General features: G+C 45.1%; 1 protein-coding gene across 1 annotated transcript in view; it reads left to right on the top strand.

Annotated features, from left to right (window-relative positions):
- The window catches only part of DNAH2 (dynein axonemal heavy chain 2), a 2,538,822-nt gene that overhangs the window by 456,684 nt on the left and 2,066,717 nt on the right, over positions 1-15,421 (top strand). Inside the window, exon 14 of the mRNA XM_086946066.1 lies at positions 2,468-2,682. Coding sequence (XP_086802192.1) covers positions 2,468-2,682 — 215 coding nt within the window. The remainder of the gene's footprint in view (positions 1-2,467; positions 2,683-15,421) is intronic.

Genomic DNA, 15,421 nt, shown 5'->3' with positions numbered 1-15,421 from the left:
ACAGTAATTGGTAGCACGTCGTTGCACAGCAATGGTAGTTGCCGGCGTGCACGCCTCAGCCGAACTACTCTTAACCGCTTTGTCATCTTCAGCCGATAGCTGGGATTCTTGCAGCTGTCAGGAGGGATGAAGCACCTCCGTTACTGAGCAACTCAACTTGAATAACGACTGGTAAGCCTGATTCAGCCCGCTGCCCATACCGAGCACATCCCTCCCACGACTTCACTTTGTGGGGATGAGACTGTCACCCCCAATTAACATACATGTTTATCTCCTTTCCTGAGCACATCGCGAGCCCTGCGCGAGGACGTAGTTTAACAAGCACGCGTTAATACTAACCACTCCCTCGTACCCTCAGACACCTTTCTCACGTTATTGTTAACCCTTCGGTATTACGAAGGACAAGCACGAGCGCACCGCCAACCACTCGCTTGTGCCCTCGGACGCAGTTCTCACGCTACGCTTTAATTTCTAACCCTTCAGTCAGACGAAGGACAAGCACGTAGCACTGATAGCCCTAACTGCACTACAAATTCACTACTGTTTTCCCATATTCCGTTACAGTGCTATCCATAGGTTTAAACGGTTTGGTTAATGGTCTGTGTCATGAAACTTCATGCCGCAAGCTGGTCCACAGCCTAACAAGCATGCAATGTTCCCCCCCCCCCCATTTCTCCTCTGCCTGACCGCTTTTAACCGTCCACGCATTGCGCTGTATTTAACTTAGGATCCCTTCCTCGCAGATACGACTGTGCTGCTGCGATTCAGGCTGAGACCCTCCGGTCTGAAATCAATGTGAGTACCTTAATCTTCTCACAAAAAATCCCCAGGTACAACTTCTTGTGGGCCATTAGCCTCTCTGATACACAGTCTCTATTACCTTTTCAGACGGTCAAACTCACCCGTTACCTTGTCTTGAGAAAGACCCGCCGCGACCACCCATTGGGGCACATGAGGGTGGAAACGTCGACGCACATCATAGGTCCAGAACCATCAGGATCCCACTAGGAATCCTTGGTTGAAAATTGCCATCTGGCCAATGAAACACATGTATATAGTTGTACATAGGAAATCTCTTTTCACTGTAAAAATTGAGCACTACTCACCAAAAAGTCACATTATTTCACTTTTTCTGACGGTCATATCATGCATTGTATGTTATCCTTGAATGAAGCAATTCGGATACAAAAATGAATTAATTCTGTTACGATTTGCACAATACAATCCATTGATCGCATAACTTTGTACTTTGAGCATTTATTTCTCAATCTAGCTGTGTACCAGAGAGCACGTGTTGATTTTTGCATTAATAAGCATTGTGAAAGTAATGTGTCTTACCCAAAAGAACCACTTTTTTGTTTAACTACTAAATACCCAGGTTCTTAGGGACACAGGGTTACCCCTTTTCTTTAATTGTGTTTGGTGAGTTGTCAATGAGGGTGGCACAATACATGCTGCAGCACTCAGAGACCCTCACAATGCCCTTGTTTCCACTGGTAGCTTTAAAAAGGGATTCATATGTATGCCAGAGGCGCCCCAATTATAGGAACAAAGGTACAGTTTTAGAAAGAACACAGGTACGGGGAACCTGGTTAGCAGGCACCCTTTGCACATTCAGTCAAAAATGCATCAGAGTCAAGCAAAAAGTGGAGTGTAAATGTACTAAGTGAAGAAGTCCAAATCGTAGATAAGGTGATAGGTCCCAAGATTTACTTTATTGTATTAAGTTCCAGGTAGTAAATAAATGGTAAATTGTAGTAAGATGGTAGATACAAGTTAAAGCTGTAATAGTAGAAATAGCCCCACCAGGTGGAGACTTCCTGTCTGTTCAGCCTCACATCTCCAACTGACACTCTACCCAAGTCCACACACCAACATTCCATGACATCATACAGCATTCTCCAGTCATGCAGTCTGAACAAAAGGGAGAGTATTGGTGTAAGGAAAGAAGAGAAGAAATAACCTTACAACAGTAACCATGCCAAAAGAGGTACTTTCCTACTGTCAGTTCTTGTGTGCAACATATCAAGGGTTTGATATTCCAAGTGCTTTGCTAAGACTGTTTGTGGTTATGCCACAGAGTATCATAGGAGTATGTTAAGCGCTCAGGGTTGGTGGGTTTACAGTGTTACAGGTCATTATTGTCATGTTTGTAGTGGTATGAGTTTTATAATGGAGAATGTATTGAAAATTAAATAACACATTTTAGGTTTGCTTGTTATTGTGCAAAGGAATTAAGGTAGAGCTCTTTGGAAGCTCAGATTTGCTTATAATTCCCATTCTTGTTGATTTAATCTGCTGTTGTGACTAATTTTATTGTAATACTCCTTTAAAGTGAAGATAAGAGTCAACACAGTATTTGTGAAAAGTGAAGCAACAATTGTGCTGCAGTGTACAATGCAGTATAAGAAAGCTTCTTCTAAAATACATGTGCCATCCTTTGTTTTCTCTCCTTTTCATCATGTAGAGTCTTTCAAATGCATTCTTCCTACCCCACATTGGCATAGGGGAAGAAACCGTGGAGGAGTACCATCATCTGGCACAGGCCTTGGAGGAGTTGGTGAGGAAGATTTTCACTGATTGGTCGCAGGCCGTGGACAAGTATGCTATGAAGCGCCTGGACTCTCCCCTGATAATGCGAAGTCAGGAGAAACAAGGCATGCTGGACGTCAACTTTGACAAGTATGTTACCTTTGTCTCAAAATGTCAAATGGTGTGGGGCTCCAGGCCATACCTGTTTCATAATAAAGCATTACATGGTATAGCAAGTTAGTGCTGGAGCCAGCCCAACCTCCTGGTTTCTCTGCACGTTATATTATCTGGGCTGTGCAACACCCTTGTTACTCTCCTGTGTTCCTTCCAATACCTATATGGGTTTAAGTCGCTGCTTGGTAGCAGTTATCTGCAGTTTCTTTGACAATCATTCTTTCAAGTTGGATATCATTAGTTACCGTCATTTTTTAATAACCTTTAAAGCTTAGGAAACACTGCTGCAACGTTATCAAAAAGTAACTCTCCCACCTCACTCTGGGTCTGCCACATACTGTCATACAGCTTATTATTATTATTATTTTTAACAAACTAGGGCATGGGCCTATTTTTTTTCCTGCCACTTGCCACTATTGCAGGAATGGCCAAATATCCAAGCTAGTTGCTTAGACTTAATTCCACCTCATGCCTCTACCTTCTGCCACCTCACACTTCCTGCCTCATTACTTCACTTTAATTGGCTCTTTTTCTTCCTGCTTTCTCCCTCTAACACTATTTTTCTTTACCTTTCTTATCCTCCCTTTTTCTCTCTTTTATGTGTTTTTCTCTCTTACTGTTTGTTTGTCTGATAATGAAAAATAAGTCCTACTCAACAAAAATGCAAGCACCGCCACAAATTAAAACGTGTTCTAACCCAGTGAGTTTCTGTTACTTCAAGGCTCATTTATCTGCTTTGTAGAAAGGATGGGGCCTGTCCCCACTGTGGGTTCTATTTAGCTGACCTATAATTCTTCCCTTTGCTTTTGTTATTTAATATTTCCTAGGCATTTGAAACTGGTTTCTAAAATTGTATATCCTGTTCTAAAGTATTTTGCGTTTGTGATCAACAGCCTCTTGGCTTGAGTCGTTTAGAAAAAGTTGTTGGTTTGCTGTGATTGATTAGGATAGAGCAGCCTTAAAACACATGCTTATATTGAGTGAAGGTTTTTTTTGGAAGAGAAGCTGTGAAAGAGTTTATGTAACTACTGAAGAATCAATGGAGCAAAGGTGAAAATATATTTAGTGAACAGTCAAGGGTATCCAAATTAAGTACAGTATGAACAATGGCAGGGCAGAACCCCTATGGTTCCATTGCTCTGCTGTGTGCAGAAGTGGCCAAGTATATGGTGCACACATATTTAAGTGAAGCACCCTGCACTAATCCAGGTAACCCTTATGGTGATTTTAGTAGTTTTAGACAACAATAGAAATCTCTCTAAGTGGTATCTCTGGAGAGCAGCCTTAAGGCTTATTCCAGAAGGAGTGTTAAGCAGCTTGTTTTACCAGAACGAATCATGTAGAGTAGGTTAAATGAAAAAGAACCTCACATTGTATTTATAAAAATAGTTATATTTATTAGACAAACTCAGTAGCACATTGGTATATCTCCTACCTGTAAATATCAACACAATGCACACAATATTTCAAAACCAGAAGAGGTAAGATGCGCAAATACACAGTGGTCTACAGGGGGAGACCAGACCTTATACTAATAAAGTGGAGTGCGAACTGCGACCAAAGTTGAGACTTGACCCAGATGACTTAGAAGATCTGCGGACACAAGGACCACCCAAGGTAAGTACCCAGGAACCCCAGGTAGGCTGTGTGCAGAGTGGAATTACAGACTTTTACTCTATGCAAGTCAAGAGGAAAGTCGCAGTTGCAGTTTTTAAGAAGAAGGACCCTTCCCAGTGAACCCTGAAGAAACCTGTGGAAGATGGAAGGTAGGATATTCACCCCACCCATGGATATCCCAGGGACCAGGATACCTTCACCAAGGAAGCTGGGTGCATAGGTGCAAAGTGATGTTGGAAACTGCATCTGTCGAAGAAGATGAAAGAGTCAGGTGGAATCCAAGGTTGGATTCTTGAAGAGGAGTACCTGCAAGCAGAGGGGACAGAGTCTATTCCACTCAGGTGTTACCAGGAGGCACAGAAGACCAATGACCATCGATGATGGAAGATGCAGGAGAGTTGACTGTGACCTTGACGCTGCAGCTGTGAGACCAGGAATCGTATACAAACTGCCCCACATCAGAAGTCGAGAACCAGGTGGTCGGTTACCGGCAGGCGCACCAACAAGCCTTGACAGCAATAACAGATGTGGAAATCGAAGAAAGTGCAGTGTCTGGACCAGCAAGGTTCGGGGAACTCACCCAAAGCAGGAGAGTCGGAGCAGGCCCTGAGCAAGCAAGCAAGCAACTGCTTTATTTAAAAGCAGTTCCAGACATGAAGGTCTGCTGAGCTCAGCAGGACACCCTCCCTGGGAGGGCCAGCCATTCCCAATGAAGTCGCAAATTGCGAGTGCCTCATGAATATTCATGAGGCATGCAATTTGTGACCCCATTGGGAATCACAAACAGTGTCTCTGACACTGTTGTACATGGCATTTAGTGAATCAAAATTTGGGAGTCGCTAAATGCCCCAGTCGTACATCTGGCCCTAAGTCCTGTTTCGGGGGTGGTTACAACTCCCTGTGACAGGAATGCTATTGCTCTACCCTACCCTGCTCAAGCTCAGCTCAGCACAAGGAGGGCAGAATTGTGTCTCAGGTCGGCATCAGCACTAGCTTGCAGTTAGACACTGAAAGGCTGGTAGCAGGAATACAGGGGTGCTCCCCCAGGGAGCTCCCCAGTACATGGGATCCTACATTCAGCACTGGATTCAGTATTGGGTTAGGATTCTAACATGTTTGATTCCAAACATGACCGATTAGGTTTTCAGTTTAGTGACCTCCGATATAAGGAAGCTTTTATCTGTGGTGAGGGGTGCAAGCACCCACACACACAGGCTGCAATGGCAGACCTGTATTCACAGTTTGAGTGAGCTCTCATGGGTAGCATAATACGTGCTGCAGCTCAGGGTAGACCCCTGTGTAACTATGCCCTGTGTACCTTAGTACCATATACTAGGGGCTGAGAGGGGCACCAGTAGCCAATTAGGAAGGTACCAAAGTACTTACCATAACCCAATTTAGGGAGAGAGCACACTGACTGGGGTCCTGATTAGCAGGCTCCCAGTCAGACTGCAGGCAGTCAGAAAACAGAATGACACCATCAAAAAGTGGGGGTGACAATGAAAGCAGACCCTACCTTTCTACAGGAAGGAATTACACATTCTCATTATTGAAACTTTCATAGATTCACATTTTTTAATCCTTCCCCGTCGTCCAAATGGGAGAAGCAAGAAGATTAGTAATCATAGGCTGTAATGGCCTAGACCATAAATTTAATAGTCTATCTATGTCCTTTTTTAGAAAGGACCAAACATGGCATATAACCAATCAGAAGACCTGACCCTCTGGAACACTCCTCACAGAGGCTAGCTCCCTCAGATTTTCTATTGCACGTCGTGTGAAAGGAGTCTCCCTGAGCTTTGCTCAATTATTCTTCAAACCTTCTGGTTTCAGGAAACTTCTTTTCAGGTCATACAAATATTTCTATCCAATTTGACTCTTGGCCATGTCAAAACATTACGAGAAAGGATTATTCAGGCCATGTAACACCTGCTGCAAAATGAGGCTATATATTGATGACCCTCATAAAAAGTGCATCTATTGCCTGTATCCTTATCACACAGTCAAAGACTGTAAAATATGTTGCACTTTTTCCCAGAAGACCCTCAGGGGCAGAGAGGGAAGACTTCTGTTGTAGTTACAGAGGATTAAATCTAAGGAAAAACCATATTTTGCGCATCAGTTTTGCTCCTTCAGAACGGAAATATCTATTTGGGGCATACCAGTGCAATGACTGACTCAAGAACTGAGGACTGGTGCTGTGAAGTGCCCTGTAAGTAATGCAAAGAACCTTAAACATTATGTGGCTTCTGACAAGGAGTCAATGCAACTTCTGAAGGTCTTTTCAACCGATTGTAACTTGGGAATCCCTAGTAGAAGCCTTGCAGCGTTATTCTGAATCGTTTGAAGCTTATGTAGCTGCTTCTCGGGTATGCCAAGGTAGAGCCCGTAGCAGTAGTCCAGTTTGGCAAGTACTAACAATGTAACCACAGTTTCTCCAGTATTAGGGGTGTCTTTCATAGATTCACATGCTTGAATATTCCCCGTCGTCAAAGTGGGAGTCCCACGGTACATAAAATAGCAGTAACATATGCATGTATACATGAAAAATATCATAAATAAAAATATACATACATATATTGTAATAACATTTTAAATTTTGAAAGTACCATAGAACTTAATAGGCCCATTGAAAAGCCTAAGGGAGAACTCACTTTAGTAGCATATTAGTGTCATTATGTGTAGGTTCACATTCCAGCCAATCAGGCTGTAGCCTCCTCTAGAACCTTCTCCTCAGAAGCCCAAGTCCTCAGATTTTCTACCGCACGTCATGTGAAGGGAGTCTCCCTGAGCTCTGCTCAGTTTTTCTTCAACTCTAGCTGTTTGTTTTCTTCAGAAAATGTCTTCAAATAGGAAATCTCTATTTAAAGCCTGCCCTTCTTGTGGTAAACTGTGCCTTTTCCATGAGGATCCACACAGTAAATGCATTTACTGTCTCTACCCAGACCACGAGGTTAAAAACTGTAAGTACTGTTGCACTTTTCCTCCCAAGTCTCTGAGGGATAGAGAGGCCCATCTCCTTCTGTGGCTATAGAAGTTGAAGACTTCAGAGTCTGTGGTTTCTGAAGTAGAAAGTTTGTCATCTGGTGTTTCAAAATCCTCTCAGAAGCATGGGTCTGAAACTGAGGTTCCATCTCCTTTTCTGAAGAAAAGTAGACTGTTGGAGTCCTCCAGGATTGTTTCCCCACAGGATTCGCTTCAGGGCACGTCTACGGGACCTGGTTCTCTGACGTCCGCGCCCAAAGCCTTGCCTTCCACTTTTAAATCTGGCATTGGCTCGTCGACGGGCTCGTTGACGCGTCCGTCGACGTCTTCAGTGACGACGAAGTCAGTAACTGTATCCTCTACGTCGACGACGACATGTACTATGTCAACCAGTGCTGCGTCGACGACGATCACCTCGTCGACAACAGCCCAGGAGGTGAGACCCATTACTTCTATTGTGAAGATCTCGTCAACGAGTGTCAAATCAAAACCGTCGACGAAGAAGTCATCGTCGACGCTTCCCTCGTCGACGCGAACCCTGTCGACGAAGATCAAGTCATCATCTAAAAGCAGCTCGACGACGGGCCCATCATCGTCGACGGCTGTCTCGTAGACGGCGCCTCTGTCGACGACCATCATATCATTGTCGACGACTTCAGCGACGGCTGTCATCCCGTCGACGTCTACATCATCGTCGACGAGTAAGGCTCCAATCTCGTCAACGGCTCCGTCGACGGAAAATTAATCTTCGTCGACGAAGAAAAAACCTTCAATTTTTGCGTCAATTACATCTATGGCGACGACGCAGACGCCTCAGGTTGATTCTAAGACTGCCGCATTTACGTCAACGTGCTCGTTGACGTCTCATCAACCTTTGGCCACAGCTGCCACTTTTACAGTGGTTACTGCTTCTTCTTTGAGGACAGTACCTCTCATTCAACTGAGTCCAGTGCGAAGTGGAACTCATCTTCCAGACCAATTGTTTTAGTCTGGTGAAGAAGAATCCGGAAACGATTCAGAGGTGAAACAACTATTCGGACAGGCATCTAGTCCATCTGATTTGCACATTAAGTGCCAGGAGTATAGTGCTGAGGGTGACAAATTGGAAAACGTCGAAGATGGGAACAAATTATTTCCTGTTGACGAATCAAAACCAGTTACTTCGGAGCCGGTTACGCAAATACCATTATCTTTGGTCATGAACCTGCAGCACATGCTAGATGACTATAACCGAAGGTTCCCTCCATCTACACCTGCCTCTCCAGCACCAGAACTTCCACCACAGCCTCAACCTCAACCTCAACTTCCTCAAGCACCTGCACCTGTTCCACCTGCGTCACCGGGGGGTACTCGTCCTGACACCGACAACGAGGATCCTGATCCTCGCAACACTGATGACAACGACAATGACGTCGATATGAATGAGTAGGACAATTACAGGGTTCAAACACCTTCCACTCCGCCCACCTCACCTCTAGCATCGCCTCCAGTGGACATTGCAAATTTCCATAATTTGATGGTCCGTGCTGCAAAGCGTTTTCATCTCACTGTCGAAAAACAACAACATGAAAGTGAATGTTTCTTGTATGATTTTAAGGACCTTTCACAAAGGCAATCCCACACAATACCAATCATTGACTTTATTTGGCAGGAGGGCCTTAAGTTAATGGAACATCCAAATTCGGTACCTGCAGTATTACCCAGATTGGCCAAGAAATATATGGCTCCGGCGTCTGCCCCGGCCTGTTTGGTGTCACAACTGAAAGCAGATTCGGTTATAACTCAGGCAGCACAGAAAAGATCCCGCAATCCTGCTACACCGCTCACGTCTCCTCCTGATCAGGAAGGCCGCAAGTTGGACTCTATAGGCAAAAAAATTTACAACAATGGCGGCTACTACTGTGAGGGTGGCTAATACCTTGGCTATTTTGGGCCGTTACGACCGCCAGATGTGGTCCGAGATTGCCGCACTGATTCCTCAAATACCCGATGTCATTCGTGCAGAAGCGCAGACCATTATTCAGGAGGGAGAGATAATTTCATCCGAAATTATTGAATGCGCGCTCGACATTTCCTCCACGGGCTTTCGTCAATTGGCTGGGGCTGCAGTCTTGAGGCGTCAAGGCTGGTTGAAGTCTACCACCTTCCGTCCAGAGGTACAAGCAAAAGTCCTGGACTTGCAGTACAACGGGGATTCGTTGTTTGGCAAGCATGTAGATGATGCCCTTGAGGCGATAAAAAAGGACACCGACACTGCAAACTCCTTAGCTACCCTCCAGTACAAGAAACGGCCCTTTCGGGGGGCACGAGGTAGAGGCGGAGGTTCCTCTACTTTTCGAGGATCAGGTCAATATCGTTCGTACAACACCTACAACGATAACCGGCAGAGAGGTTCCTACCAATCCCAGAATCGTCAGTCCACCGCCAGACCATGGCAACGAAAAACAGCATATAGAGGTGGCTCAAACAAAAAAAAGCAGTGACAGTCTCAGTTCCTTTCTTCTGCCGACTGTAAATCTTGGAGGTCGCATCTCAAAGTACTTTTGCAAATGGTCCGAAATCACCTCCGACCAATGGGTCCTGGACGTTATCTCCAAAGGACATACCCTGGAGTTTGCAAAGTTCTCTCCCACTCGTCCACCTTCTGGGCCACCCTCTCCCCATCTCAAAGAACGTTTGGCCCGGGTAAAATTGATGATTAAAAAAGGAGCCATCGAGGTAGTGCCGCAAGGCGTCCAATTTTGGATTTACGGGCCCTGAACAAATTTATCATTTCGAAAACTTTTCAGATGTTAACTCTGCTTCAAATTCTGAATTATCTCAATCCAGGGGAATTCTTTTCAACGATCGACCTCCAAGACGCATATTTCCATGTGCCAATTCACCCCAGACACAGGAGGTATCTACGCTTCTCAGTCGGACAGCTGCACTTCCAATTCAAAGTCCTACCATTCGGCCTTCGATCAGTGCCGAGGGTCTTTACCAAGATCTTGGCCCCGGTAGCTGCCTTCCTGCGTCTGCAAGGCGTCCAATTTTATCCATACCTGGACGACTGCCTCATCAAGGCCAAGACTTTTCAACTGACGGAGCAGCACACTCAGCTCTGCGTCTCCCTTTTCCAAACCTTAGGGCTTTCAATCAATTGCCAGAAGTCACACTTTCATCCGTCGCAAAGGCTAGATTTTCTCGGAGCCTCGCTAGATTCTCGGCGGGGGAAAGTGTTTGTTTCCCAAGAAAGACAGGACCGCATGGTAAAGATGGTGCAATTCCTACAGTCAAAACTGTACGTTTCTGTTTGAATGTTCAATTCATTCCTTGGCATGGCTTCCTCGTGCATCAAACTTATCCCCAATTGCAGATTGCACATGAGGGCTCTACAGGAGGAATTAGACAAACAGTGGAAAGAGGTGTCAGGGTCATTCGAGGACAAGGTCCTTCTAACACCTCGCATCCAGAAAGCGCTGGAGTGGTGGGCTCACCCTCCAAACATATCTACGGGCCGTTCATTCCAAGACGAACCTCCGACTCTGACGCTTACAACAGACGCGTCTCTCGAGGGATGGGGAGCGCATCTCGACGGCATGTCTGTAAAAGGAAAGTGGACGGAGACCCAACGTACTTGGCATATCAATCGCCTGGAACTCTTGGCGATTTTCTTGGCCCTAAAGTCCTTCCAGAGGTTAGTGCAGAGACACACTCTGTTGGTGAGGACCGACAACACCACCAGCATGCACTACCTCAACAAGCAGGGCGGCACGAGGTCTCTCCTACTTTCACAACTGGCACAAGAAATATGGGATTGGGCGATTCAACATCAAATTCACCTCACAGCCATCCATGTGCCGGGTGTGGCCAATGTTCTGGCGGACTCACTCAGCCGGGCGTCGTCAGACAATCACGAGTGGGAACTCAACCAACCAACCGTCGATTTCATCTTCCGGCGGTGGGGCCAGCCGCAGATGGATCTTTTTGCGACTGCTACCAACAGGAAATGCCAACGCTTTGCAAGTCGGCATCCCCACAGAGAGTCGAGCGGAAATGCATTTTCGATCAATTGGTCGAACAACTTCATCTACGCTTTCCCTCCACTTCCTCGCCTGTTACACAGGATGAGGTTTCAACTTCGCCACATCATCCTGATTGCACCCAAATGGCCGAGGCGTCCATGGTTCACGGACCTGCTCCTATTTTCACAGTCCGACCCGATACCGCTTCATCCTCTACCTCACCTCCTCACGATGAAGCAAGGACAAATCTGTTACCCGGATCCGGCATACCTCCAACTTCATGCCTGGAACCTGAATACAATGAATTTGCACGTCTGAATATCGACGACGACTGCAGAGAGGTGTTAGCGCGCGCTCGCGCTCGCGCTCTATCCACCATTAAGACCTATCAATTAAAGTGGAAACGTTTCTGTGTCTGGTGCCGCACTAAAGATTTGGACCCCATGACTGCAAAACCTGAACAGATCTTGCCTTTCTTTTTATCCCTGGCGAGATCAGGACTTTCACACTCAACTCTTAAAGTGTTTCTGGCGGCGATTTCCTGCTTCCGTCATGATGGTTCTACATCTCTATGTTCCTCGAGAATCATTAAGCAATTTTACAAGGGCCTTTTTAGGATGTTTCCACCTATCCGTCGCCCTCCACCAGCTTGGCGCTTAAATTTGGTCTTGTCTCAACTGCTTCTACCTCCATTTGAGCCTATCCACTCTGCAAGTCTAAAATTTCTCACATGGAAAGTTGCTCTCTTGCTCGCCTTGACATCCTCGAGGTGTGTCAGTGACATCCAGGCTTTTACCATACAGCCTCCTATTCTCCAATTCTCCAATGAGGGTGTGACTGCAAACTAATCCTAAGTTCATCCCGAAGGTTCCCAGTGACTTTTATCTCAACGAACCCGTAATCCTAAAGACTTTCTTTCCTGCTCCGCAAACTCCAGCTGAGCGGTCATTACACTCATTGGATGTGAAGCGTTGTCTCAAATTTTACATTCAGCGAACTGCAACTGTCAGAAAGTCAGATCAATTGCTTGTGGCATATGGCCCAATTTGCAAAGGACAACCTGTTACCAAACAGACCATAACCAGATGGATATCCTCTACCATATCCTTTTGCCACCAACCGGCTGAGAAGCCCCTTCCTGCACCAGTTCGTGCTCACTCAACTAGAGCGGTGTCTACTTCTGCTCCCCTTTTTGCGGGGGTACCCCTGAGGCAGATCTGCAGAGATGCTACTTGGTCGAGCAGCCATACTTTTACAAAACACTACTGCCTGCAATCAACAGACTCCGCGGATGCGGCAGTATGTCAAGCGGTGCTGCGGAATCTTTTCCAATAAAGGTGAGCCTCTGTTGCTACCAGCCTCCAGTCATAAAGGTTTTTTCTAATAATATTTTAATATTCATTGCATTTTGACTGATATGTTTACCTTACTTGCTTTGGTATATCACCTTTATGACTTATGTGATGATTTACTGCTTTCTACTCTTATTCAAGCATGTGAATCTATGAAAGACACCCCTAATACTGGAGAAGAACAAAAGTTACTTACCTGTAAACTGTGGTTCTCCAGTATTGGTGTCTTTCATAGATTCACATGCGAGCCTCCCATCCTCCCCTCAGAGGCTCTCTTCTCCTCAGGCACTTTTACTTACTTTGTGCTACGAAAATCTGAGGACTTGGGCTTCTGAGGAGAAGGTTCTAGAGGAGGCTACAGCCTGATTGGCTGGAATGTGAACCTACACATAATGACACTAATATGCTACTAAAGTGAGTTCTCCCTTAGGCTTTTCAACGGGCCTATTATGTTCTATGGTACTTTTAAAATTTACAATTTTATTACATTATATGTATGTATATTTTTATTTATGATATTTTTCATGTATACATGCATATGTTACTGCTATTTTATGTACCGTGGGACTCCCACTTCGACGGCGGGGAATATTCAAGCATGTGAATCTATGAAAGACACCAATACTGGAGAACCACAGTTTACAGGTAAGTAACTTTTCCTGCTGGAATAAAAGGTAGGATTTTCTTAATCACTTTAAGTAAAAAGAAACTAGATGAGAAGATAGCATTGACTTGTGCCTCGAAGTTCAGTTTCTCATCAATAATCACACCCAAGTTCTTAGCCTTTGGAAGTGGAGTAGGTGCTACCCCAGTTCGTCCGGCCACCAAGTCTGTGATCAGCTTGGTGAAAAGTTGCCAAAGTGGACTATCTCAGTTTTTCCTGAGTTCAACTTGAGGCAGTGTAAGCTTAACCATGAGCTGACTGCCGACATGCACTCCCTAAATCTTTTGACCGGCGGCATACTGTTTTTTAAAAAACAGGCAAGAGGATTTGAGTGTCATCTGCATAATATGTTAGAGCCAACCTGAAGGATCTGATTAATGCTGCTAGTTTTGACACATAAGTATTAAAAAGGGTAGGACTCCTCAAAGAGCCGTGTGGAACCCCTCAGTGGAGCACCAAAGCAGGGGATTCATAGCTACCGAAGGCAACTGATTGTGTTCTACCAGATAGAAACACGGAAACCAGTGCTAGAGCATTATATGTGATGCCAATAGAATTCAGACGATTGAGTAGCAGATTTTGATCAACCGTGTTGAGCGCCGCAGACAGGTCAAGCAAAATAACAGCAGCAGCACCTCCTGCCTCTAGAACTACTCATGGAAAGAGCGGCAAAACGTTTTCTGTTACCTTTTGTTATCAAACTGGCAAACTGTTTTCTTTATGATTTTAAAGAGCCAGCAAGAAAGTCAATCAAATCTATCCCCATTATAGATTTTATAAGGCAAGAGGGAATATGTATTATAAAGAACCCAGCCACAGTGACGGCAGTTATGCCCAGATTGGATAAAAATTTATAAGGCACCGGAAGATGCTCCATCATGCCTTATCGGACACCCCGAATAGACTTCATCATCAGTCAAGCAGCCTAGAGACGCTCCAGGACTCCGCCTACCCCTATAACAACACTGTCAGACAGGGAGGGGCGTCACCTTGACACTATTGGTAAACGCTTTTCCGTCATGGCAGCAATAAAGGTTAGAGCAGCAAATTCTCTGGCAATTCTATGTAGTTTCACAGACAAATGTGGTTGGAATAGCACAATATATCGATCTACTGCCAGAGGATATTAAACCCGAAGCCAGGAAGATTCTCTTAGAAGGTGAACAAGCTTCTTCAGAGATTGACTGTGCCGTCGATGTATCTTCAACTGTTTCTGACAACTTGTTGGGGTTGCAGTTCTTCATAGACAGGGCTGGCTGAAAGCGACAATGTTTAGACTAGAAGTCCAGATGAAGGTTTAAGATATGCCCTATGATGGAGAAGCATTATTCGGAAAACAAATTGATGAGACCTTTGAAACTATTAAATCAGATTCTGACACCGCCAAGTCTCTGGGATCATTGCATTTTCGCAAACCGCTTTTTCGAGGGTCGAGAGGAAGACGTTCCTACTTACAGAGGAGGATTCCAAAATTATAGACAACATCATCAGTCTTACCAGGGGCAATACAAACCTCAATATACGCACCAGTACAGACAACTTCCTGCAGCAGCTTACCAACAACCAGCAAGAGGGATACAGCCAATCATGGGACGAGATGTCAATAGAAAACAATGATATTTTATTTTTGCCGGCTACACCTCCCAATTCCATAGACCAACTAGGGGGACGTCTTTCTCGTTATTTCCATCAATGGTGCATCATAACATCATACAAATGGGTACTAGACATCATAGCTCTGGGCATACCCTTGAAATTACCCACAAATTGTCAAATGTACCTCCAAAATGGGCGTCTTCTCCCCATCTGAAACAACTACTGAAGGAAGTAGCTATTCTATTGCAAAATGGTGCAATAGAGAAGGTCCAGAACTCCCAGCGGGGCATTGGCTCTTACTCCCGTGTCTTTCTTCTCAGGAAAAAGTCAGGAGACTGTCGTCCCATCTTTGATCTTCGACAACTGAGAAAATACATGATCAAGCAGTCACTTCAGATGGTCACCCTGCAAGAGATTTTGCACCTCTACAGGTATGGTGACCACATGCCAGCTCTAGACCTTCCCGACGGATATTTTCACATTCCAATACACCG

The sequence above is a fragment of the Lissotriton vulgaris genome, chromosome 12 (genome assembly GCF_964263255.1).
Source record: "Lissotriton vulgaris chromosome 12, aLisVul1.2, whole genome shotgun sequence".
In the NCBI taxonomy this organism is placed as follows: Eukaryota; Metazoa; Chordata; class Amphibia; order Caudata; family Salamandridae; genus Lissotriton; species Lissotriton vulgaris.
Note: the sequence above shows the minus strand (reverse complement) of the source record. Positions and strands in the feature narration are given on the sequence as shown.